Below are 26,726 nucleotides of genomic sequence, written 5' to 3'. Positions count from 1 at the left end.
TTTAGGCTACTCGTGCGTGATAGAGGCTTGTAAACATTCTCGTGCGGAACAACTCGTTGATTGAAAATCGTGCGCTCGCTCTATCTGCAAATAGACCGTTGAATGAACGTGGACATCAACGATGCATCTATCGTTGCACATCAATCCCAAATTGCGCGGAGAGAACGTGATCGATTGATTGACATAATTTCTTGCAAACGGCCTGTTTGTACATCGACAAAACTCAATTATCACGGTTGAAAGAAACAATCCTCTTCCTGTAGCTTCTGACTAAATCGTCGATTTTTATGCGAGGTAAAGGGCACAAAAGTGACGTACTGTTTGGTTGCAAGGAAGTATAAATAAGGGATGTTTTACGAGAGAAATTGATCCGCAATGAAATACACTTGGGAAGATGGGAATTCGCGAGCATCGTAAAAGAAACTGGAAACGGTATAAGAAAAAGAGAAAAGGGCAAGACGAGGGCTCGCACGCGTTGTACGTAAGTGTATAAACGCGAGCGTGGACGTCGACAAGTATGGCTTCCACGGCTTCCACCACGACAAACCAACGTCGATCGCCTTACCCGCCGATCGTTTTACTCCTGCCACTTCGCCAAAATACTTGGCAGCCTGCTAGATGATGACCGTTTGCACCTATGGCGAGACCTGCCGCTGATAGTTTCGTAAACACCTCGTCGCTTTCATTCTTCGATCGTTATCCTAGAAAACATTTCACGTAACATGTAACATACAACAGTCGACGTTCTAAAATACCTTAAATTCTATTCTTAGCATCTTGATAAAGAAATAGAAAAGGACAATAGGTCAAGATTTACATAGAAACCGAAATTTATGAGCAAAATTTCTAAGTCTTTTATAAAACATGCTTTATCTACACGAGATATTCTTCGTGTGTAAATCACAGAAAAATGATAATCTTTTACATGGAATATGTGCAAATTTGAGGTAATATGGAACAGTCGAGGAAACTGTAGGTTTTCTGAATGAAGTGATAGAATGGAGGCGCGAAACACGAGATGTTTACGATGGATTTGCGAGATCGCGGTACAACCAACTCGATGAGTCGAGTTTTGCATGGAAGGCGCGAAGGACCGATGCAGAAACGACAAATATTTCATTAGAGCGGTGAAACATGGCTACTCCCGATATCTGAGGCAATTATATCAAAATGGATAAATAGAATATTAATTAGCGGATTATCAATCGACTAAATATTAAATGCAACGGTCGGCCGAGATGAATAGCTCCAATTGATTTATCGAATTCATTGGCCAAAGACAATTTATAGACACATATTCTCGGCCCGGTTGATCGACGATACCGAAAGGGATATCTCTGCGATTCTGTTTCGACCGATGCCAACGACGAAAACGCTTTAAAGGATCGGTTAATTAACGCGTTTAGCATATGCCAAACCGTTTTCACCAACATTCAATGATCGCCTGAATAAATAGGACGATTTGTGAAATTATGCTGGCGCGCGTGGATTCGTCATTCGCCATCATACTAGTAATATCACGTTCCATAATTACCCAGTTGAAACCGTAAAACGAAGATTAAACTGCAGACACCATTTCCTACTCTAATATGCTAATTTCATCATTATTATATAATGACCTCTTTATCGTGAAATTAAATCAAACAAATTTAGACTATGAGAACACTTTAGATTCTTCCGAATGAATCTTTGATTTTTATCATTTGCGAAAATACCTGTAACGGCACACGAGCTACAGGACGATTCAAATCACGTTGTTGTTTTGCCTCGGAGTATCAATATCGTTAGGATACATGTAATGTAAGAATAAATTCCCGACAAAACGATGTCGCTGCTACGTGCAACCGTCGAACAAAGACGAATTTGAATTTTCCGACTTTCCCCTGACCAGTATAAATAAACGGACGCGATCGTAAGGAAGACAGTTATCAACCAGTGATCAGTTAGTCGCGCGAATCAATATCAGAGTTACCAACGAGTTATCAGTTATTATATTTAGCGATTATATACCGTCTTAATGAATCCATTAGTACGAGCATCCATCGTCTAATAAATCTCACGATCAACCACTCTACACATAGTCCTGTACATGTTAATTTGAATTTTTTTAGAACTATGATAAATTAGTAGATTGCGGATGCTTATGCAAATTCATATTTTTATGAGCAGGGCTAAATAGAAATTTGTTTCACCCTCTAAATGATATAACGAGTTCTTTACTTTGGATATTTCGTCGTATTTTCGCACATCAAGCATGTTGTGTATTTTTGCACGTTTAACTTTCCCAAGCAGTCTACCAATTAGTTAACACCATGGCTACTAAATTTTATTTCTAGCGTTACTAAAATTATGCCAACACTTTTAACAAAAATAATGCTTTCTTTCGCTAAAATACAGTCATTTACAAGGATCTCCGTACATCCCATAAAAACCGTTTTTTTATTTAAATACACGATGTGTCACGACATACTTATTTCTCAATATACGTAAAACAGCTCTTGCTTATCTTACCACAGAACATACTAACTTCGCAGGGAAATTTTGTAACATTATATTTTAATAAAAATGACCTCTTCATGAACTATACAAAAGCTTTTGTAAATGATGGTATTAATATACTAAACTGTTTCCTTCATACCGCTTTAATTGTAATAATCGATGTACGATATATTTAGGTATAATTAGATATTGGTAATTTTAATATTAAATGGCAACTAAAACTGTTTCATATCCTCCGTCGGAAGCGCGGGACAATTTATAGCGCGGTCGTTGGCGATAGTATCCATTTAGACTCTTGCATTCGCCACAATGACAACGAACTACCGATCATCACTGACATTGGAAGCATATGTTTCCATTACGACATGCGTGGCCGCCTATCGGGAAAATTGAGGCGTTAATCGGTATCGATGAGCAACCTCCTGCGGCTACCAAAAGCCGACGCATTATCTTATCCTGTCGCTACTTTGCATCGATTATCGTCCATTCTAGACGACAAGATATTCAAGCGTCCGCTTTTACAGCTTCCCCTTTACGACGGAATCGATTCTCGATTATAGAACGACGATTTCAATCTTACTCGGAAACTTTGGAATTGGATTGCTCTTATCTTATTACTCAAAATCAAATTCTTACAATGTACGCTATCGCCTACCGATATTCGGTACAAACCGAGTGTCTTTCGCTGCTTTTGTTTCCAATCAGTTTACTACAAATCTTCGTCTTGTAATTGGCAATATCGAATAAAGGAAAATTTTGTTCCAGTTTTCCAGTAAATGTAACGAGTAGGTGTCCTTATATAATACTTACGGTCGGCAGTGTATATAACTGTCCGAAGGCTACCAATTTTCGACAGACCAAGGAAGGCTAACAATTTTCAAGCAATCGTATATCATTTTCCTGCAGACGACCTGGACGACGAGAACGGGGAGGAGCGTCTGCACCGGACACGGAGTCCGTCGACGGGCGACGAAGGACACGACGATCTGGGCGAGCAGGACGACTGCCCGGAGGCGGATGGCGAAGGGGAATCCACAAACTCGACGAGTCTTCACGGTGGTAGCGGCGGTGGCACAGGGAATAGCGGAGGTGGTGGAGGCGGTGGTGGCGGTGGGCAGAACAGCGTGCAGGTTGGCGTAGATGGTCGCGACTCCAGCAGCATGAAACGAAAAAAGAAGACGCGAACTGTGTTCTCGCGGTCGCAGGTGTTTCAATTAGAAAGCACGTTCGACCTGAAACGCTACCTTTCGTCTTCTGAACGCGCCGGTCTCGCTGCAACGTTACGGCTGACCGAGACTCAGGTGAAGATCTGGTTCCAGAATCGTCGTAACAAGTGGAAAAGACAACTCGCTGCCGAATTGGAGGCAGCAAACATGGCGCACGCGGCGCAGAGACTAGTCAGGGTGCCGATACTGTATCACGAGGCGTCCGCCGGAAGCGGAACGTCCGGCAGTGTCTCGGTGTCGGTCGCTGCGCCGCCGGCCGCCGCTGCGCCAGCGTCGGTCGCCACGTCGGCGCTCTCCCACTCGGTCGGCGTAGGAGTCGGCGTCGGTGTCGGCGTCGGCACCTCCTGCCCCCCTACCACCGCCCAGCCGATCTTCTACTCCCATCACCATCAGCACCACCATCATCACCCGGCTCACGTGCAGGCGCACACTCTCCTGCCCCACCAGGTACACCCACAACCGCCGCCACCCCCGCCGCCACCGCCTAACGGCCAACCACCCCAATCCTCCTCGCAATAACACCGTCCGGCTCACGAGACCGTCGGCCCGCTGCAACCAACCACCGCCGACACCGCGGTCTCCCTCTCGCGACTCGCCTCGATCGCCTTGTCCGGATAAACGTTTTCTTCTGCCGTTTCGGTCATCTTGGATCGTCGATCGTGCGAGCTTGATCGAGCCAGGTAGAGTCTCTTCTTTTAAACGTTTCCTTTTTCGTCAATTATACTGATTTTTCAGTATTCTGGGGTTAGTCTTGTTTTAAAAGTTTACTGGAAGTCGGTAGATTAGAGAACATCTGTGATTCGATATTTTATCACGATCAGATCTTACCGACGAGAGGAGGAACTTGACAAAATTTTATCATATATTTTCTATCATCTTTGTTTCTCCTGATTCGGTTTAAAATATTTAATCACAATTACGTAACACTCTATACGATATAACTTTACTTAGAAGAAAAAAACACGAGGTACTTCAAATATTACAACGTATCTTAAAAAATGAAAAAACGCTACATGGGAAATTGTAACTGAGAAAAACAGTTATTTGAACGATACAAAAGAGTATCACTCGGATCTTTAGAAAAGGAAGGAACAAAACGATCACCGAGAGTTAATGCAAAATGATGGAATTTAAAGTAAAAGAATTCGCCAACAAGATAACCGGACGATTTTAAAGAAACAGAGAGAGGTTTAACCGAAACACAATCTGGCTTGTTCAAGCTATCCGAAAGCTTTTCAACATCGCTGGAATCGCGGGTTTGGCTCGTTAAATTCCGGCACGATCGATGGCTCTCGAGTCTCCGTTTCAGCAACGAAACGATCTCGTTTTATCGCGCCACGTCTTTCAATTGCACGTTCCAAGCCCGTGTACTAGCATCCGCGTTCCGTTCCAAGCGACGATGCATCGAAACGCAAGAGAACAGGATCGTCACGGTGTCGGAGGTTGGATTTTTCGCCGCGGTTCAACGCGACTGGCGACTTCCGGCAAGTCGAACAATTGTAATATAAGTATGTATCTAGTCTGTCAACTTATCGATAAGAAACTGCTCGTGGAACGATTATTAAGAATATTTTGTCGATGAGCGCAGGACAAACACAGTTCTGTCCTTCCCTCTGTTTCTATAGCTGTCTGGCTCACTTTATGTCTTTCTATCGTTTCGTTTATACGCTTTTCTAAATACGTGACACGAAACTTGTTTCTACCGTTGACACAAATTTTAATTTCTTTCTTTTCCTTAGTCTTCTTTCTAATCGGGAACGTTGCAAACACGAAACGAGGAATCTCAAAGAAAAATGTAAATGTAACCGCTATGAGATTGTAACTAATTGTTAGATACACCGTAAGACACAGGCAGGGTTCCTACGACATCATTCTACCTGTTGTGATAAGTATTTAAACGATTAATTTTATTAAACGAACGGTATAGTTACGAAATACCGACTCTCTCCTCTCCTTCACATTGTATATCTCTCCACCTAATCTATAGACGTCAATTAAGGAAAATGAAAAGCAAAGCACACCGCTTGTCGCGTCGTGTTTTATACGGACGTTTGTGATCTGAGATTCACGCAGACTATTGTACAGCTGATCGTTTCATAATCGCTAATAATGATCGTTGAACCATAACGCAACAGTCCACGTCGTTCAACATCCCATCTCTCACGCATCATCGTCCTTTTCCACACGTGTTTTTGTCCTGAATCTTACAAATATTGAGTTGCAGACATTAAAAAATAATCAAATTTCAAGGATAGAAAAAAGCAGCCATCCATCGTTCAATGCTTCGAGCGAAAATCGACGATACTTCGGATGTACCAACAAAGATGAAAAACTAGAAAAATATCGAACGATCAACGAAATATCTTCGAATAAGACCGCGAATATTCATGATCCCGTGGACGACTTAACACACCGTGGAACATGTCGCTTCTCGACAAAGTCAACTGATGTTTTCCCACTAGAACGCCTATGTAATCGAGTCGTCGTGAAGTGGAAAGTGCTCGATAGACCCTCGTCGATTGTCACCACCGTACCCAGTTCGTATTGTACTCTGTGTTCCATCGTTTAATCGTTTCCTGCGTTCTTATTGAACATTCTGAAATGCGTTGATTTCGAATTTCCTGAAAGCCAGAAGTAGCTGTGAAATGCGCGACTTCGTTCAGTGAGACTGTTCCCGGAGTGGAGACCAGAAAGTTTCGAAGGCTACAGACGAGAAAAAAGTTTCATGGTTACGCTTTTACTAGACGTAATTTTATTTCCTTCTCGTGTTTGGAAACATAAAAATTCCAACTGGGATCGTGAATTTAATTTCAAGTTACACATATCCCGATGCAAAAGTAATCCCGACGAATATGTATAGCCACTAAAAAATACCACAATGGAAACGGGAATATGAAAGAGGGTTAACCAGACATCCCTCAGATATTCCTAACAATTCCTCCCGATCAATGTCTCCACCCCGCAATCGTCTCCAAAGACAGATAAACCCAGACCGTTCGCGCAAACACGATCAAAGAGTATAGAGGGGCGGAACAGGGCGGTTTCGCGAGGATATCCGGTGAACGGGCGACACAGTTTTAGCGCTGTGTAGAATGGCGATGCTGTGTCAGGTGGTTCACAAGCACGTTCAGCCGATTCATCGTCGCTTTCGAGGAGAAAACGTCGAGGCGCCATTGGTGGATGTCGACCACGAGGGAGCAGGAACGACAATGCGTCCGTACCGCCGTGTTTCTCTGCATCTGCACACGCCGCACAGCATCCAGAGTAAGTACGCGCACGTAAGTACGTGCACTTCAATCATCGTTCTCACAGGCCGTCGCGCGCCATCGCGCCTTCGCCTCTTTTTCGCCTCTGATCTCTCTTTCTCCGCGAGAACCTTTCATCCACCGAACGATTACATCCTCCACCTCCAACCTCCCCCAACCTCCCAAACGGCCTCCGTGTCCCTCGTTTTAGTTTTATTCCGCTTGCACACGTTGCCCTTTTCTCTGCTCCGCGCCCTCTTTACCCGACGTTTACCGTTTTCCTTTCTGCGATACCCGGTGTCCTTTCGCGCCTCAAGCCGACTAGGGACTCGATTATATCGAGGCTACTGTCTGCGTATCTCGATCTGCATCCTTGCGATTCCTGTCTCCAACCTCCCCTTTCGACCAGCATCCTCCCGAAGATGTGTTCCACGAATGATAAATCGTTTTACAAGTAGATCGCCGATGTTTATGCATTTGTAGGAAGTTTAAAGGTGGGCAAATCTTGCGTATAGAATGTCGAAAGTATAATACTCGTTATAGTATTCAGTGGGTAAAACATTTTTATATGTAAGTTATACGTTTTTAATTTATATTCGTAGAAATACGAATTTGCATAAATATCGGCGATCTATTCGTATGATTTTCACGAGAGTATCGGCTCGATAGATAAATTGGTTAGGAGCAACACGTTGAGTGGAAGGAAGGACTCGATCGTATCGAGATGTCCGAATTCGCAGGTTTGTCTGCGGTCTCGTTTGAGTTTCCACTACCAAGCTGTTTGGTAAGTGTCCTTTCGACGTGTTCAACTATCTCTATGAGAATTGGGCGATATAGCGAAACGGTTGTTTGGCCAATTCTCGGAGAAGTTCCTTGGATGGACGTTGAAGCTTGGATCGTACATGTAGTATAATTTAAGCTCGACGAATTCTGATACTCTTTTTTAGTTTTATCGACTTAAGAATCTATAAGCAGAATTTTATTTTGGAAGAGAAGATTGTAGCGGACTACGTCTGTTTGGTACGCAAATGCATCGGAAAAATGGTCGTTTAGAAAAACATCGATGGAAGCACGTTGAAGAATTCGAGCGAATGGTATTCGTGACGCAACGACGTCGAAGATATTAGCTCCACATGGCCGGGAACCGTCGCCGATGGATTAAACGCGGTTGGATTGATTAAACACGATTTATATTGGCGTTAATAAGCGATGGCATTGAATATTTAAAGCGACTCATTAACTCGGTAATTGCGATGAAACGGCGTAGCCCGCGAAGAGCGTTGATCGATCGATTTCAATTTCGTTCCTTTTTGTTCCGTCGTTACCTTCGTTGCGGAACAACGTTTCCCTATCGCTAACAAGCCGATCGGAAAATTCAGCCGTTCGTCGATATCGCTTCTGGAGTTCGGATGAAAAAAAGAAGAGGGAAAAAGCTGGACGAGGAGGAGGAGGAGGAGGAGGAGGAGGAGTCGGACTCGGAAAAAAAACTATTTCTTCCCATCGGATGCTGCGTCGTCAAATGACAGGAAATTTTTTTCGATTTAATGAGACTGCTTTAACATCGGAATCGTAACCTCGACGGAATACTCGTCGTGAACGAGTCGAAATAAATTTGTATAAATATATAAATAATGGGAATTGGTGTATTCGAAATTCAAGAAACTAGAGATACTTCCTCCGAAATAATTTTACTACCACTCTCTCTGTGTGTTAAAAAAAGAGTTGTAAAATTCTCGATTTTTTTAACAAAAACATCGCGATACCCGATATATGTTTCGCAAACTAGCTGCCTGTTAAACAACACGTTGCTTCTACTCTTTCACCACTAAGCTTTCTATGGTCGTTTTTAAATCGAGCACATGGATCTTCGCACCTTTCGAAAATCCTCTCCGTCCTATCAATTAACCCCCCACCCCTGATACTTTTGAATCGAGCTAGCCCAGGATTCAAAAAAAATTGTATTAGGATCCTGTTTGTCCCTGGGATCGAAAATTCACCAGCTCATTGTCGGCTGCAATCTAGAGTCGAATTGCAACCTTCCCCTCTCCCAATACTTCTATGCGCCCCGTCCTGGGGTAATTTAACACGTAAGGGGATGACGACGGTCTCGAAGCCCGTGTCCTACAGGGTCTCGTATAAGTGACGATCGTGTTACATCGGCAAACTCACGAAATCTTTCGAAGAATCTATTCTTCGACCACCCTCCCAATGATTGGTCTCATTACTTCTGCCCTGATACTCAGACCTTTTTCGAATTTTTCAATGGGGACATGGTGGTAGAAGGTGGAAGTTATTACCATAGGCGTGATGAAATTTTTTTTCTGACGATATTTGTTTTTGAAATTATTTTTCTGTACAATGTTTCTTTGCTTCGATAACACGTTATACGATGCAACATAAAAATCATAACGATGATGTAAGTCGGTTCATCGCTCGTTAGAGTTTAGGTTTAAGTTCTATACATTATCTTAAATTGGATGTAGCCGTGACGGCATTCGAAGAATTCCAGACAAATTAGTGCGAGTGGACCAAAGCTGGTCTTGGGAACGAAATAATCTACGATTCACGGACGAATTACAGAATCTGTGCAGAACAGCACCGAATAGGATTGCGCGATTGAACGATGGGATAAATCCCATGACCCACGAAACCATCGAATATTTCGTGGATATATACCATTACCGATTTCAGGCTCCCCTAACCGCCAGTTATCCGTCTAAAATCCATCCTGTCGCTGTCCGCCGACAAATCTCGTGATCGATTCGAGTGCGCCATCAAAACATCAAGCAAAACTCATTCCTCGGGAGAATACCAGAGTTTCCAGAACCATGGGGGTCCTATAGACCACCTGCGGTATTACACCCACTTTTGTCTTTGTCACTGTGATCGAGAGACCAGAGCAGAACAAAAAATCAGTAATTCCTAATGGACGAGCGGACAAGGGATCGCGACTACGACGACGACGACGACGACGACGACGACTACGACGATGGTCGTTAGTAAATTAAACGCGGTCCTTGATGATCAACGGTGGAAATCGCGTGATCCAACGTCTGTTTAAGCACACGCAGCGGTCGAACGTCCACGCGAGTGCGCGTAATTCACGTGATTCGCGATGAAACACAATCGATAACGCGGCTTAATTGCTGTAGCCGTAAAAGGAGGCTCATTTGTATAAAGCTTCATCGTCCGGCTAATCGAGTTAATTATCAGGCTGATAATGCGCGGACGACTTCGCAACAGCTGTGTTGGATAGAAAAACAGGGAAAAAAGGGGCAGGACGCACAGATGACGCCTGAATCCTGCGTCTCCTTCCTTGCGCCCCGCGCTTTCTGCTTCGCCGTACGAGCAACACGGCCAATTTATAGCGGCCATTATCGCGGACGCGATCCTTCCGTGACTATTATTACCTGCCTCCGCAGCAGCTCGACAATTACTCTAATGGAATAATTTTTTGGAAAATCTATCGAGACCTTCCAGCATGGAATGGTTACAGCGGCCACACCCTTTGCACGTCACTCCAATTGGAACCTCGTTTAGTCACAAAGCAACGAAACAAGTTCTTTATTTGATGATTTGAAAGAGGGTGACGTGGATGATATAAAAGTAAAGAAACTTGAGGAGAGGTGTAATAGCGAAAAGTTGATTCTAAGGTTCTGATCGTATCGAACATTCTGTACCAGAATAGATTTGTACATAGGATAACTGCAGATCTACACGCGTGCTTTGTGGGTTTAAACAAGCGTTGGTTGGAAGCGCCGTTTAATTTTAAACGGAATACTCTGCTTCACTGACGAGATAGTAACCAACGAAATCGGTCGATTTTTATTCCAAAACTCAGACACCGAAAGTCGAATCCCACAGAAAGATTGACGCGTTCGCGAGACTGCCACCAAAAGAGACGAGAGGGGTGAAAGGGGGGCTTAGCTTATAGACCGCGCTGCCAGATCGAATTGCTTTTTACAGCGGACGGTCGCGAGATATCGAAAGCGTGGTCGTGTGTATACTCGTACACGTTTGTTGTACACGCATGCATAAGAAGACGTTCGTTGCGTGTACGGATTCGCGTGGATATGTGTGCGCCAGCACGCACAGTGCACAGATACACGTATGAACATGGGAGGCACATGATGCGTGTGGGGCGCGGCGCACAGGCATAAAAGAGCAAGCGAAAAAGGGAGCCTCTTTTTAATCTAGCGACGATTCGCAACCCCCTGCTTCTTTCATAGTTACGTGCTTAGTGCTTATACCCATTGACTCCCTCTCTTTACTCTGTTGCCTGAGCTGTCTGTCATCGTCCCTCTTTATACGCTTTGTCGTCGTGTCAGAGCGGCTCTCTTCTGTGTGACCGAGGGCCCGGACCAGTAGTATCACTCAGACTTTCTACTCCGCGACCAACCGCGATTCTATTACTTGCCGTTTCTACTTACTCGATTTGACGTACCTGAATAGTTTTACAAGTTGTGTTTACAAATTTTTGACACCTTCAAATCTTGGAGCGTTCGAATTTATAAATTTGCAAATTCCCGACTCTTCGAATTGTCAGAGTTCCAGAAATATTCAAATTGCAGAATTCATCTAGCATTTTACACGAAACAACCATTTTCTCCATTTCCCAAGTACCGTTTCTCCCTACAAATTGGCATATTTTACAACGCTGTTCGCAGAATAACGTTTTAGACCAATTGCAGCGCAAATGTTTGCTGGCTCCGGTGTATTCCTCGGGCGTGTCGTCGCGAGACCGAGGTTAAATCGGCCGAGACCATTGTTCGAAATAACACGCGGCTCGCTTTCTGTTCCTTTCTCCGAAAAGTGCATCGCTCTTCGTTCACCGGTTTTTCGCTTGCATACACACTATGGCGTGCACGATGAGCACGAGCCTGTACCAGGCCGCATATGTTGAACATGTACAATACCTCGTGATCGTATTACCATTCACGATAAACCGACGACCAGAGACTAATGCCGAAAGCGGCAGTAATCAACCCTTTTGACGAAATTTCAATCGGCATACTTGCGGTTTCACCCGATAGCGCTAAATATCGCCGCTTTGTTTTATTCATATTCGGTTAATTAAATCGCGTGGAGGATCGTTCGCAACGATCTACAAATTTTTAGATTGGCCAGGTGAAATGAAATTTTTCTATTTCAAGAAAATTTAGTTCGTTGTCGGAAATTTGTAATTTCTCACTTTGAACGCTATACGCCAGAAAACTGATTTAAACTATCGATTCAATAAACGATGCATTTTGAAGGACTGGAATGATTTTTTTGTAACACATACACGAAACTTGCTTTACCTCTTGCATGTATATTTTTCACTTTGATTTCTTCGGTGGTAGTCGTTTATAGTTTAGTTCCGGTGTTAGAGATATAAACGATAATCGTCGAGAGATAATTTTATAGCATTTCAAGTAAACGTACCGTCCGATTAAGGGAGCATTGTGAAAAGGAATAGACTACTCTGGGACGCACGAACCGTGCAAAGGTGGAGCAGTTGTATCTTATCTCGCATTTAATCGACATCGTTGAACCCAACTGTGACGCTCCTAAGCTCCGGTAATTACTTAGATGGACGAACCTTTGACACGAGCCCCCGATTCAACGCGGCAAATAAAACTCGTATCGTATATGCTCGGTTTTAAGAATTCGTTCAATTTCATTCCCCTAGTTAATTACCTCGAGTTTATCTTCAATTTTCAACACTTCGATCCTATTTTTATTCTTGTTCCTCTTCCTTCTTTTTTTTTTTTTTTTTTTTTTTTTTATTCATACGTTTCTTTCCGATGAAAAAAAAACGAAAACAGGGACGAGCATTAGAACGATTGATAATGGTCGAGCCGATCATTTATTCCGTTCGATGAATTTTTCATTGATCGATCGTCGCGCGCGCCGCAACGACGACGACTTTCATGTTAAATGAAAGTTGCCATCCAGATAGAGAGGACGAATGGTAATTGCGATTGCCACGGGTTGAGCAATTAGTCGAGCGATTGGCGCGTCGAAATGCGACGAGAAAGGAAATAATACGAAACCGAGAACGAGCGTGTAATTAATATTGTACAAGTAAAGCTATCGAAGTTTCAGTTATGCCTGATATTCTGGTATATAGACGAGTGAAAATATCTCTTAATTCGCCCCTGCCTCTCCCTCTCTTCGTCAAATTACATTGTTCAATTCCCTGTATGCAAATTTACAATGCAGAATAAACGTTTTAGAAATTGCCGATAGATTGGCGATAAATTGCAGGAAAGCAACGTGTTTCGTATATTTCTGTGTGTTATTACGCGGATGATGAATCGAAATTTCTAGAACAGTTAAAAAGGATGATCGTTTCTATGTTTCGATGTGAATCAAAAGCAAATAAATTAAAGGAATTGTACGATGCTTATTATAATCTTGTTTTGTTTCAAACAGATTCAACAGGCGAAGGACTTCGGAAATTGAACAAAACGTACATGAAACTAATCTAGAATATCCTTCCAAACTTTCTAAATTTATTTTCTACGAATTTTTTCATTTAGTCTGATCTTACATTAGGATTGTAATAATTGACTTACGTGATAATCTAAAACATTAAAAATAACTTTGCACGATTTTCATATTTTATAAAACAGTTCAAAAGACAGATACTTATCCATCGATAGAGAAAACCGCGACTCGGAGGGTCGGAGACGATTGATTCGCGATTACCACAGCATCGAACGATCGATCCAGGCGAAACGATGGTTAAGCAGATAGGGCCACCTGTCTATTAGCTCCGGGTATCCCGGTATCGGAGTTGTTGATCCTTTTCCGGACCCCGGGCGAGCGCTTCGTTAATTAATCTGGCAGCAACGGACTCGCTTCGGCTCAAAGGCACCCTTTTTCGCCCCGGTTCATCCATCCATTTACTTGCTGCATGCGATCTCTTTCCCGACGCTTTTCACCGCGGAATACGGCCGAGGACAACGAGCCGTGCAAGATAATAATTAAAGTTATAGAAAAAGGAGAATCACAAGCATGTGCCGTCACTTAAAAATACGATGGTTTATTCTCGATACGTTTCACTTCATACTTTACTTCGTTTAAACTTTTAACGCATAAATTTTTCTCCGATTTATCGACAGATGTGTGTATCTCGGAAATATGAATGAATGAAACTTCAACGGAGAATTTAGCATCCGTACATTTGGAAAAGCGAATCCAAATGTTTAGATAGTATTAAATAAATTGATCGAATAATTTAATTTCCTCTACTTTTGATCCTATCTCAAAGATAAAATTAATGAAATTCTTCGTTCGTATCTTTATATGTAGGACAATTTCATTTTATTAGTTTTTCCACCCCTAAAACCAACCGATTGTTCCACCAAAGCTGCTTTCTCGCCAGTACAAAAGAATCGTCGCGTGTCGGCGATTGGTCGACGAAGCACCAGCGAAACAATCGGATCGAGCCGATTCTAAGGCGACGCGTGGATGATTCGCGAAGGTTGGTCGATGCGGGCAAAGACGAAAAATTAAGTCGTCCGCCCGATTATTCTCCCCGCCCCCGTGATTCTATTCCAACCTACTAATAGAGTCGTTCTCGTGTACTCTTTTGCTTGTCAGGCGAAACTATCACGGCGTTGACCCCACGCTCGGCCGGATAATCGACTGAAAATAACCCCAAGAGACACAGGACCCGCCTGGTTCCCCGGACGCAGCCTCCCGAATACAAAGTCGGTGCATCTGTTCCGTTGTTCGTAAAAGGAACGAATGACTCCGACAATTAGAGAGCAGAAATCCCGGCGAAGCGCTTTTACGAGCTTCTTCTTTTCTTGCTCACGCGATCGCGGAGATTGCGCCTGCCTACTATGGGGTGGAATCGGCCAGATTAAATCGGTCGGAGGAACGATTACGTCCTGTCTGGACGGAAATAATGCGCGTCAGGGGCTGGTACTCGCTGCCGTGGACCAAAGAATTAGAATCTCTTTTGAATTTCTCTTGGATCGACGATTAGTGCTGGAATTAAAGTATCTGCCTGTAGGATAAAGCAGCGATTTCCATCCTTTACCGCCTCATGACACGCGTAAAGTAATTATTAAAAATTAAAACAACAAAGATACGTTACGCAAAATTTGCTTCAATTACTCGTATTAACAGATAATGATAAAAGCTCGATATCTTCCTATTGATTCTCAATCTCTCGGAAAATCAAATAGAAGATTCCATCGCTACCAAACCACCTCCTCGAATGGAAAGAAGAAATCAAGAGATCGAATGATCGATGGATCACTTGTAATTAAATACACCATTAAGCAGGCTTTGACGAGCGCGGAGAGTTAACCCTGATACAATAGCCAGGCAACGTAAACAACGAGAAACCGATCTTTGTCGTCTAATTCAGGAACGCGGTGGGTGGGCAATGGCCATGACAAAAGGCACATTTAGTTAAATGCAAGGCGCGAGCCCGCGTACCGCATTGTTTTGATCCGGTTTGAGTGGGTACAATTAGATCACGCTGCCGGCGCTATAGTTTCGACCCCTTATCGAACCAGAGGGGGCCCAGATTGGCTTCGTTGTAAGCCAACGCGATACCAAGCCAGTTTTAGCATGCAACGATGTACCGGTGGCGTGTCGCGAATCTCTTTTCATCGATCTGATGACCACCTCGTCCATTCGTGCGGTAAGTGGATAGAGTAGACTGCCAGTGGTACCTTGTCGAACACAGCTTGCCTACATAAGGGAGTCGTTCATTTAATACTTGCCGCTTTTCTTTCTTCTCCGCCATTTCCCTCCTTTTTGTTTGTCAACCTTCTCTCTCTCTCTCTCTCTCTCTCTCTCTCTCTCTCTCTCTCTCTCTCTCTCTCTCTTTCCTCTATTCTCCCCTTCCTCCGGTAACCACTAGACGAACCTGTCGAAAGCCGAATTGATCCAACTGAGTTTTTATTAATTTCTTAGTTTAACTATACATAAATACATGAACGATACTCGATTCTCAAGAAACAACTAGTTCATTTGCATAAGTTCATCCGTCCTAAGGTAAATTTACACAACGTATTAAACAGCGACGTATATAACATATCATCGCTTTTCTATACTTTTCGAGTTACGGAACAGATCGATGCGATTTCCGAACGACTCGAATACGACGTTTACGAGGGAAACGAAACGAACTGCTTAATTGGTAAAGACTAAACAAGACCGAGAATCGGATAAATCGGTCCAAATGCTAACTGCCAGATTAACGTGAGTCTAACGTGGTCGATTCTTTCCCTAATGCTTCTAGATCGAAGCTTCTCAATAGACCAGGGTCTCTTTCAAAGTCTCTTCGCGATTTTGTGCAACGGAGAGAATCTAACCGTGAAACGTTGCCAACGTATCCCATTTGGAACGGTGACGATCCATCTGAAGAGAAATGAGAACACCGATGCAGTCGAACGGGGATAGCAGTCAAGGAGGAGAAATTCGTGGAGCGGCTGCAGCAGGGTAATCCGATTAGCCGATCACCTCCGAATGCGCCTCGTAACCGGAAAGCCAGTGTGAAAGTGCTAAACGAGCAATAAGAAAGTAATGGCAGTGTGTTCAAAGCAAAAAGCCAGCCCCTTTCGAAAGCAACATGGGCGGGCTTTCTACCACGAATCAACGACTGGTGGAGGGGGTGGAAGAGTACACCGCCGCGGTAGCGGGTGCAATTACGGATTTTGAGTGACAGATGCTCGCCCAGTCGGCAGTCGGAAGATTAAAACAAGTAATCAAAGCCCCAGTAGCCACCCCGGGATGGATATGGATGGATGCATTCCCCTGCCTCCACTGGGTACAACCCCACCGCTCCATTTCTCTCTATCTTCCTCTCTGTGTCTCGTTTTCGTGGCCGCGCCACGTTTTCTCTCCTTGCCTTGCTTCCTCGCCACCGACCGGGCCTAGCAAGCGAGGGTTACCACCAGCTACTATAATATCCACCTATCAAGCCGCGCTCTGAATGCTCCTTTAAGAAAATGTTCCTTTTTCGCTTCTCAGTACTCCTCAGCCGGGAGGTTATTAGACGGCTCCTATCCCTGGCAGGGAAAAAACGAGTGGCTGACAGGAGAGCAAGGGGAAGGGTAAGAAAGGGAGACTCAAACGACCAGCGAGTTCTATTTCACGAGAAAACGATAGAGGATGCTCTTTGACGCGCGCGTTCGCTCGCTTCGATCGGCTCCGCTCGACAACAACCGGCCGGTTCGCCAGTCGACTCGCTTTCTTCCTTCTCCTTTTACTTCTTGTCCACGCGCTAACAACCAGCGCCACGACTATAGACTATAATCGCGGTGAAGACAATGCTAACAAAATTAAGCGATTTGCCGCTTATTGTTATCCGCGTAACAGAATGTAGCGTGAGATCTTTGGCACCGATGAATTTACAGGGATTACGAGTAAAGCGTTGAAGTGTTTGAGATTTACTTTCAGCATGATTTTTGTCGTAATTTTTATCGTGAAAATGATCTAGTATCTTCTTTTATAATTATATCAGGTCACCACTCCATAAGTAGTGCGATTTTTTTTCATATATTAGATGAAAATAAAAGATTGCCTGTGTTTGATCAATTGTTTATTTCTTTTTATTAATCTTTCTATTCCAACTTTATAAACCCTTCATAGCAACAGTTTTCATCGTTTTAAATTCAACTTCTAAAAAAAATTGCATTAGTTATACGTAGAATGACGTAATATTTCTAACAAATCTATCCCAAATTCCGTCTACATTTTCATCTCGAAATTAATGCATTAAGCTAAAGTATCTAAACACCATCCGTTTTATATTTCGAAATTAATGGATCAAGTTCGGTATGAAAGTTTAACAACCAGACTAGAGTGAACAGCGACGTTAAGGATAAATGTTAAGGTCGGTTAAGCGTTCGTTACGGGCAACAAAAGGAGCAATTAGAGCAAGAAGCCGTATGGCCGCAGCCCCAACAATCGCGGGGGCGGAACAAACCGACGACGATAGGAGACTAGAAAGTCGATTAGAGGAGGAAAATCCGCGTTCGCCTACCGACGACATAATCCACGTTCACTCTTAATCGGACAGACGTTACGACGGAAGTGGCAAGCGTAAAAATATGGTTCGATAATCGTGGCGAAACAATCACGGAAAAGTAGAATGAAGGAAAAAAAGAAAACAGAATGTAATTCGATTTCGCAAACTTTCTAAGAGACGAAGACGCGAGTCGACGAAAAAATCTATTTTGCTATCGTGGCAACGATTGAATTCATAAGTTCCTTTCTGGTACTTTCAAGCGTGCGTGCCACGATTTCAATTGATTATTCAGCATTTGTCTGACTTCTTTGTCCATCGGTATTTCTATCCTTCTCTACAAAAAAAATATTGCGACATGAAACACATTTTAGTAATGGTAACGCGTGAACGCGTAAAAACGAAATCTCTTTATTTTCAGTGTTTCTATGATCAAGGCATACTTACGTTTCCGAATGAAAGATAAAAAACTGTTTTTGTTTTTTTTTTTTTGTAAATTAAGAAAATAAATATTTCAGTATTTTAATGATTTGATAGATATCGAATAGATTTTGTTCGATGAACGTGAGCAATATCCCTTCTTATCGATGCGCGACGACTCGACAGGACTCGAGGAGACGGAATATGTTTAATCTTGAGATTTCGGTTCGCAGAAGGTAGGATTGGATTTTATAGGGCGAGAAAGGATGAGCCGTTTATCTCTGGCGTCGCTTTTCAGTTTTTCCCTGCTTCTCGGTCTACCTTATACATCGTTCGTCTTCCAACCCCTCTTCTTTGGTTACTTTATCCCTTCTTTCGGGGGCGTTACCGGCGTCGGTATCTTCTTTATGAAATAATAAGCTCTCTCTTTTAAATTCATCGCTAATGCGGTCCCGCCGATTCCTTAGATCGACCTCCTTTCCGCCACTCAGACCTCTTTTGTAACGATCAATATCAATCTAAATGTAAAACTTTCTATTGATTGATTGATTGAAAAAAAATATATCGATTCGATAAAATAAATATCTCTATATTAGTAAAAGATATTAAGCGATTTCTAAATAAAATTATCCCGTAATCATTTAAGCTATGATAATAATCTGTCTTATACTTTTCCATCGTTACTCCTTTCTTACATAAATTTGGGGAGAATTACTTTCACTGCGGAAAGACGAAGAAGAGAAGCTAATCCGAAACAGACTTTCAGAGATTTATCCTATCATCATTACTTTCATCGCCACAAAGAATAAAATTGACCAATACAAGATTGCTATTCTCCTTCTATACTGACACTCCAGATTCGACCCTTGAATCCTCTGTATCACGCGCGTATGTACGAGACTGTTCACGTACCTTTTTCTCCCCCTTCTTACTTTCAATTCAAGCACCGCAAGCAGTCCTCTCATGGCCTTTGCTTCTGATTCAAGAATCCGAACATACATACCCTCCATCTTGTAGCTGAAAAAGTTCTGTCTAAAAGCAGCCCGATTACATAAACGCGCATATTATCGTTCGTATTTTTCACAACTTGAAAAAAAAGAAAGAAATTAAAATAAAGAATAATTTTTAAAAACTACGTAAGGTTATAAGACGCATATTATCCCGTCTTTGTGATATTTGCAAATATATATTAATATTCTATTTTTATTACTCCATATTACAATACATTATATGTTATACGTTTATGAAAACGGTTCATTCGCAATGTTCAATTAACTGATTCAAAGTATTGTTTACTATCTTTTGGGTTTGGTTTAATAGTTTTAGAATCTGGCTGCCAGTTGGCAGGACAGACTTCTCCATGTTTTTCAACAAACTGAAATGCCTTGATGAGCCTCAATGTTTCATCTACGCTTCTGCCCACTGGTAAATCATTTACGCTAAACTGCCTCAATATTCCTTCTTTATCTATGATGAAAAGGCCTCTTAAAGCAACTCCAGAATCCGGGAGAAGGACATTATATTTAGCTGATATTTCCTTGTTAAAATCACTGAGAAGAGGATAACCCAAATTGCCACCCAGGCCTCCCTGTTTTCTTGGCGTATTAGTCCATGCTAAATGACTAAAATGCGAGTCTGTAGAAACTCCAATCACTTGCGTATTCAGAGCTTTAAACTCTGAAATTTTCTCACTGAATGCTATCAACTCAGTGGGACACACAAATGTGCTAAAAATAAAGCCTTGTATTTATTTTAGAAGAAATATTTGGTTTTCTCTGGTCGTTCTCTATAGTTAAAACTTACAAGTCTAAAGGATAAAAGAAAAGAACAACATATTTTCCCCTGTAATCACTTAGGTTGATTTCCTTGAAATCACCATCAACCACGGCAGTTCCAGAAAACTCAGGTGCAGATTTCTGAATCTGAAGCTGACAGGAAAAAGGATTGCTACTAACGCAAAGACTTCGAGCGTATTGCACTAACGTCGGCTGTCGAGTTTTAAACATCAAATTTGATGTTGTAACAAATATCTGTAAATATATATATTACGTTACATATTAAAATAAACTTCAGAACTTAAATGAATTAAATGATTGATATCTCTATCAAGTTAATCGACTTACCGCTTTACATGTTTGGGAATGTAAAGATGCTATCAATCGAAGCATTATTAATATATAAATTACCGGTTACGTGGATGAAGAAGTATTAAAACGAACACGAGGCTACTTCACAAAATAATACTTATTCAAAGCTTACTCTCCAAAGGTTTGATAGCTTGTAGTTCTTAAAGAGGTTATATAACTCACTTTTCTTGTAAACAGCGCATTTTAATAATAATTACTAAAGATCTCTGTATTACATTTATTTCAATCACATACAGATTTATTCACGTGCAAATTATTATAAAAATAATTGTTTAATCTCTTACGAAATATTCTCTTCAGAAATCAGGATACTCCTACAATAAAATGTTAGAGGGCGACAAACGTAGGATTAAAATTCAAAACTGATCTTTGGAATCGCCAATATTTCGATATTCAACTCGATACTTGAATTATTCTCGAACAATATAACCGATCGTACTCGATTGATTGATAAGGTATAACTGTTAATAAAATTAAATATTTATCAATATAACCATATTTTATTCAAATAACAATATTATAAGTTTTATGTTCATTCTTATTCAGTGGGGAAACATATATTTTATATGTATATTTTATATATATATATAAACGATAATCGTAGCATATAAATTAATAACGTTTGGTTTCTCCTACAATGGAAAATATCACACTGTCCGTTGATAAATAATATTTAACTTTATAATTAACCAATGATTCATGATAATTTGTTCATTGTCGATGAAACCAAATGCGCGTTAAAAATAGAGATTTTTATTTCAGATAGGGTTTGAAATTTGTTGAAAATTACGTTCATACGTTATATACGTTGTGTCCAATAAAAAATGCATTCGCCATTTGACTCATCCTCTATTTTGAAAAATGGAAACGATGTATTTCTTGATTATTACATATTATCTTTCTGAAGTAACACAAGTTCTTCTCTTATAACTTTAAAATATACACCGCACTTTGAAGCCTTACTACTAAAACATGATATACAGGTCTGCTTACAGAGGCCACATCTTGCCTTCTGCACTCAAATTCTTTAGCTATCTATACAACAGATCTTCTTTAAAAACAGTCATCCAAACAACGGCAATGTCATTAATTTATATAATAGCGATCCGAAAAAGATCTGTTTTCGTTTTGTTTTCTTTTCTTTTTTTGTTTTTTGTTTAATTGGAAGCCGTTGCAGTTGCATTGGAAGCAGGAGTTGTAGCGGACGTTGATTCTTCTGTGACGATTCGTCGATTTTTTTTTATCCTTTTCCATTCACCATTCGTGTAATTCATTTGAAAATGTGTCTCGACTAACATAGGTACACTTGTACCGTCCGGTTGCGTCACTTCTTCTATATTTTCCGAGAGCATTACTGTGACTATATTACCCAATTTCGGACAAGGATTATCTAAACAATAAAAGATGATAGATAAGAGTGTTTATATTAAAAGATATTTGAGATTGTAACAAACAGGCGCATACCCCTTGAACCAGCCATAAAACCTAGAATAAGGGCTTTTTCTGGTCGGGTTACTTTGTTAGCTGTTCTAAACATTTCTTGCGCCTCCAACATTTGTTCTCGCTAAAAATACACAAAATAAATTAACGATCTTATAGAAGTATGAATCCTATATTGTAAATATTCCTACGTACCGTGAGAGACAAGCCTTTTCTTGTGTTTGCTGCTGCATTGGCAGGTTGTGCAGTAGTTTGTATACGAATTTGTGTAACTGTCTGAGCTGGTCTAACCGTTTGTACTCCGACAGGTGTACTTTCCACTGGTGTAATAACTGTCGGTGTCGCAACAGGTAATACTGTACTTGGAGTTGAAGGTGTACTTGGTGTTGTAGCTATATTAAAAAAAGAAATGAATTATTTTCTGTTCATCATATGTAACTATATACAAAAACATACGAGTTTGCGGCGTGGTTACTGCCGGTGCTCCACTTGGAGGAGTAGATGTCGTATAAGATTGTATAGATGCTACAGGAGTGATTGGAGTAGCAGGTGGATTAATCGAAGTTAAACCCTGAGCATACTCTGGCGTCGTAGATGCTTCTGTTGTAGTGGTAACTGTTGATGCTGCGGCAGCTGCCACTGCTTGAGCTTCTGCAACTTTCTTCTGTTGTTCTTCTAATTCCATCATTCTTTTTCGTTTCTTTGCTTGAGCATAACCAAGTGGTTGTTCATTAATATCTAGTAACTTAATACCACCATCTTTGCGCATCCTATTACTGAGAGGTGTCCTATTAGACATTGAAGAGCTCGTAAGTGAGGGAGAGCGAAAACCACTTGGAGGAACTCTACTAGGAATGCCTTTCAGAGGTGCTGCAAATAATATATTACTTTATATTTTCATATTCTTTTTGTTTTGTCGAGATAATCTTAACTAGAACTACATATATAAGCTTACTTGTGTCAGTCATTTTTCTAGGCATTCCTCTGCTCCTCACAGGCACTGTAGGAGCAGTACTTTTTTTCAAATTACTTGCAGCATCTGTACTTTTTTGAAGTAACTCTGCTCTTAATGCAGCACTTTTTGGTTTTCTTTTTAGAGTAAAATGCTTGACTGGGGTAGGCTGTTGACCAACCACAGAAGTAAGAGCAGTCTTATTAAGATAATGACATTCCAATGGAAGCATTGCTGGGTCATTTTGTTTTTTTAAAAGTTTCCGAAGATCATTAACTAATTCTCCAAAAATAGGTCTATGTTCATCTAAATCAGTGATATCTGTATTTAAAGAACCTATAGAAGGGAATGTCTTCATCGCTTCGGATAACATTGATACCCACAATTCGCTGTCCAATGATGCCACTTCAATGATTTCTTCCAGTTCAACACGCCACTGCGCAATTTAATAAAATTATAAATTACAAACATACATATATATACACACACACACATATATATATATATTTATATTTATACATAGAAATTAAGCTTAAAATATCAAATATCAAATATCAAATATCAATTATATTAAAAATGAAGGAATACATTACATATTTTTTTTAAGTATAAATAATTAAAATTCATAAATTTATTTTATGGATTATTCAATATTCAACGTATTGAGGCCATCGTTATAAATATTTTTACGCGTATTTTAAGAACAAATTGCTGCACTTTTTCGCGCCTTAGATATTTGTAACAAACAAACTGTGCCTTACCTCCTCGACATTCCGTCTTGGAATGTGGAAAAATGAAAGAAGTAATTTAAGTTTAACTTGCGTTTGAAGATCTGGAAAACAGTCTTTAATGTTTCGCAGTACTTCTGCGTTGAGTTGTGAACAAATTGAACTTCCAGTCCAGCTATCATTTGACGTTCCAAGCTTGTTATGAAGCCACAACGACGTATCACTGTCCCTTACATTCGCCATATTGGAGTCGTTTGTTTCGTACATTTGACGTACATTGCCGTGGTGCGCCACATGTTATTCCCGCCATGTTCCCGCCATAAAGTAACGTGACATATGTATATCCATACAGTATACAAATTGTAGATGGACATTGATTTATTCATGATGTATTAAATGTATATATCATATCAATATCACATCAATACATAATTATATCAAAGAAGGTTCAAGTATACCCATGTGTAATGCTAAACCAAAGTTAAATTATTCCATACCTATTTTGAAAATTTGTGAAAGGATCTAAATGAACATCTATGATTAAAGGATCAAAAATTATCACCTATTTGTGAATCTGAAAAAGGGAGAACATGTATGACCACTACATGAAAATTCTGAACCAGTATAGGTCTGTGGCTCACTCTAACGTAAATACCTTGTATTACAGTAAGGTAAAAGCTACCGCGACGAATTTAACTATATAGCAGCCTGGCCGAGGCAATGAACAAAGTTTATTTAACAAGTTTATTAATTAAACATAGTAATTATTAGTCAATAATAACTGTGATCACTCTCAAATTTCGTATTCGATTTCGTTACGAAAGGCATACATTTCGAAGATATAAATCGCACGTTTTTTAATACTATAAACTTCAATTAAATTAACATTTACAGGCATTAGTTAATAACTATTTGTGTTATTGGATAATAAATAAAACGTAAATTGTCATGTAAAATCCGAGCAGAGAAATGGGCTGCTCTGTGACCTAAAAAGTTAGAATCGTTGAATCGTAGAATCATTAGAACCGTCACGCTGAGCTCAGAGTCTAAATAAATTTCATTAAAAGGCAAAACTTTTTTTAAGGTACTTAATCTATTATAATTCAATTTTAAATATGAGTTATTAAGTTAATTTTTCTTGCCATGTGATTCTTCAATTAAACATCGAAATAGTTTTCCGAATTGTTTGAAGTTAAAACACAAGCAGAATGCCTCAGTACTCCACAGGCTGCAACCTCGCGAAAATCCTCAGAATCTTTAGATCACGCAACAATGTAATAGAACAGGTTTCAAAAATAATGTCATTAAAAAATGTATATAAGGTTGCCTATAATTAATTCTACAACTACAAAAATAATGGTACCTTATAAGAAAGTATATTTCTGAAAATGAACCAGAAATGAAAAAGCTATGTTTTACTTTTTCAATTCATTTATCATATAGAATCATTCCTTTACTGATTGTACCAACTAATGAAAATAATTGAGATTTGTTACTTAATGAAGAGAAAAGAAATTATATGGAAACGCATGCATTAATCCATTGATTTATAGTCACATTTAATGCAAAATGTATCAAGAATACATTATACTCCAGGAATGCTGATATTAATAATATAAATTCAAACTTTTCATCATTAAGACAAATTTTGTATATTTTTATATACTAGCTTATATTTAATATAATTAATATTAATTTATATAAATGAAAATTATTTGATGTTTAGTTCCTACAAACAAAAAGGGAAATATTGAATGCCAATGTACCACAATAGGAAAGTTAAATACTTCATTGAATGAAATTATTAAAAATGTTATTATTACATATATTGTAAAAGTTAAGAATGCATATTTCCATACTTATTGATTTGTAATACTAATTCTCTTTCAACTGTTTTTTAAAACGTCGGTCTTTGCGTTTGTATTTTTGTACTTTTGTAAAAGTAAAAGCTTCTACAGGTACGGGTAAATTAGTAATTAATTAAAACGGTTAATTAATAAAATATTAATTGATTTAAAAATCTTTTACAGATTTGTTAGAAATACATGACAATGATTTTATGATCTAGGTCGTTCTTTCTTTTCTTTATAAAGTGCAAGTAAAGAAACATTAGCAACTTTTACTACTTTGAATCGAACTCCTGGAATATCACCCACGGCGTGACCTTTACGACCAAAACCTGCTACCAAAACTTCGTCATTCTCCTCGATATTGTTTAAACAACCATCCCTAGGTACAAAAGCAGTAATTTTCTTGCCATTTTTGATAAGCTGCACTCGTACGCATTTACGAATAGCAGAGTTTGGTTGTTTGGCTTCTACACCACTGAAAACATACAATCGTTGAAATAAATTTCATATAGAAATGTATTCCAATTCGAAGAGATTAATATAAATATGATATAATAAGAGACTAATAATATAAATATACATACACCTTTTCTAAAACAATACCCTTAGCATGAGAAGCACCACCGAATGGATTGGCTTTCCACCGCGTTCCCAAGTGAGCTTTTTTGTAGTCTTTATCATTCCATCGCTGATCGCGTCTGTGGTTTACATGCTTACGCGCAGTTTTAAGACCACGAGGTTTACCTGTAAATCAAAAAATTAGGTTATGTATCATTTTTGTTTAATACATTTCATCTTCATTTTATTATTTCAAAATCTTCTATTAAACATTTAACGGAACTATAATTAAAACAAATTCAACAGTCGATGAGAACAACACATATTTATCAATTTCAGATTTACACTTTTAAAAACAATGTAATTTTAACATCGACCACTGACCCATCTTGCTCGTTGTTCTATACGATCGGAAGAGGCTAACGTGAATATCTAATAAATCAACGTTGTCTGTTACCGATGTAGTAGAAATTATACGATTTCGAATGAAGTATCCGCATGTAAGCGTCTTCGATTATAGCTTGATACTTTTTAATTGGTCGACAGAATTTAGAAACCCCGTTAGGATTAAATATAGATAGATTATTATTAATAAGATAAAAGTCAAATGAACATGTATAAAAAATATAAATTAAGAAGAGAAAGAACAATTTTTTTTTTGTTAAAGGATATTATACCCTCAC

The 26,726-nt window shown here is 40.0% G+C and overlaps 4 protein-coding genes across 5 annotated transcripts in view; 1 reads left to right on the top strand and 3 right to left on the bottom strand.

Annotated features, from left to right (window-relative positions):
* Nucleotides 1-15,357, top strand: part of LOC126924315 (homeobox protein Hmx) — a 28,479-nt gene extending 13,122 nt beyond the window's left edge. The window contains exon 3 of the mRNA XM_050738657.1: nucleotides 3,406-15,357. Within this exon, the coding sequence (XP_050594614.1) occupies nucleotides 3,406-4,244 (839 nt within the window). The 3' untranslated portion in view covers nucleotides 4,245-15,357. The remainder of the gene's footprint in view (nucleotides 1-3,405) is intronic.
* Nucleotides 15,358-19,553: 4,196 nt separating this feature from the next.
* On the bottom strand, nucleotides 19,554-20,868 carry LOC126924326 (peroxiredoxin-like). The gene is made up of 3 exons (XM_050738680.1): nucleotides 20,492-20,868; nucleotides 20,172-20,398; nucleotides 19,554-20,095 (listed from the first exon to the last, which is right to left on the bottom strand). The coding sequence occupies exons 1-3, from the start codon at nucleotides 20,534-20,536 to the stop codon at nucleotides 19,636-19,638; spliced, it is 732 nt and encodes a 243-aa protein (XP_050594637.1). The 5' UTR covers nucleotides 20,537-20,868; the 3' UTR covers nucleotides 19,554-19,635.
* A 127-nt stretch (nucleotides 20,869-20,995) lies between these two features.
* Nucleotides 20,996-23,960, bottom strand: LOC126924316 (negative elongation factor A-like). 2 transcript variants are annotated; one of them, XM_050738659.1, is made up of 7 exons: nucleotides 23,669-23,749; nucleotides 23,291-23,343; nucleotides 22,911-23,213; nucleotides 22,412-22,825; nucleotides 22,151-22,347; nucleotides 21,980-22,079; nucleotides 20,996-21,905 (listed from the first exon to the last, which is right to left on the bottom strand). In XM_050738659.1, the coding sequence occupies exons 1-7, from the start codon at nucleotides 23,677-23,679 to the stop codon at nucleotides 21,673-21,675; spliced, it is 1,311 nt and encodes a 436-aa protein (XP_050594616.1). In that variant the 5' UTR covers nucleotides 23,680-23,749; the 3' UTR covers nucleotides 20,996-21,672. The 2 variants fall into 2 exon arrangements, with proteins under 2 accessions (XP_050594616.1, XP_050594615.1); XM_050738658.1 differs by having other exon boundaries at nucleotides 22,911-23,343; nucleotides 23,669-23,960.
* Nucleotides 23,961-25,624: 1,664 nt separating this feature from the next.
* LOC126924328 (40S ribosomal protein S23-like) lies at nucleotides 25,625-26,594 on the bottom strand. The gene is made up of 3 exons (XM_050738683.1): nucleotides 26,428-26,594; nucleotides 26,070-26,229; nucleotides 25,625-25,960 (listed from the first exon to the last, which is right to left on the bottom strand). Exons 1-3 carry the CDS (start codon nucleotides 26,429-26,431, stop codon nucleotides 25,693-25,695), a joined length of 432 nt encoding a protein of 143 aa, XP_050594640.1. The 5' UTR covers nucleotides 26,432-26,594; the 3' UTR covers nucleotides 25,625-25,692.
* Between the last annotated feature and the right edge of the window lie 132 nt (nucleotides 26,595-26,726).

This window comes from Bombus affinis, chromosome 14 (genome assembly GCF_024516045.1).
Source record: "Bombus affinis isolate iyBomAffi1 chromosome 14, iyBomAffi1.2, whole genome shotgun sequence".
Lineage (NCBI taxonomy): Eukaryota > Metazoa > Arthropoda > Insecta > Hymenoptera > Apidae > Bombus > Bombus affinis.
Note: the sequence above shows the minus strand (reverse complement) of the source record. Positions and strands in the feature narration are given on the sequence as shown.

Bases quoted from the DNA above. Each gene is read 5' to 3' on its own strand.
- LOC126924326 (XM_050738680.1), bottom strand. From the start codon at position 20,536: ATGCTTCGATTGATAGCATCTTTACATTCCCAAACATGTAAAGCG. The intron at 20,399-20,491 runs GTAAGTCGATTA...ATATATTTACAG, and splicing joins ATTCCCAAACATGTAAAGCG to ATATTTGTTACAACATCAAA. The intron at 20,096-20,171 runs GTAAGTTTTAAC...CTTTATTTTTAG, and splicing joins TTCTTTTATCCTTTAGACTT to CACATTTGTGTGTCCCACTG.
- LOC126924316 (XM_050738658.1), bottom strand. From the start codon at position 23,902: ATGTACGAAACAAACGACTCCAATATGGCGAATGTAAGGGACAGTGAT. The intron at 23,344-23,668 runs GTAAGGCACAGT...TAAATTGCGCAG, and splicing joins CAAGACGGAATGTCGAGGAG to TGGCGTGTTGAACTGGAAGA. The intron at 22,348-22,411 runs GTATGTTTTTGT...TTTTTAATATAG, and splicing joins AGTAACCACGCCGCAAACTC to CTACAACACCAAGTACACCT.
- LOC126924328 (XM_050738683.1), bottom strand. The intron at 25,961-26,069 runs GTATGTATATTT...GTATGTTTTCAG, and splicing joins GGTATTGTTTTAGAAAAGGT to TGGTGTAGAAGCCAAACAAC.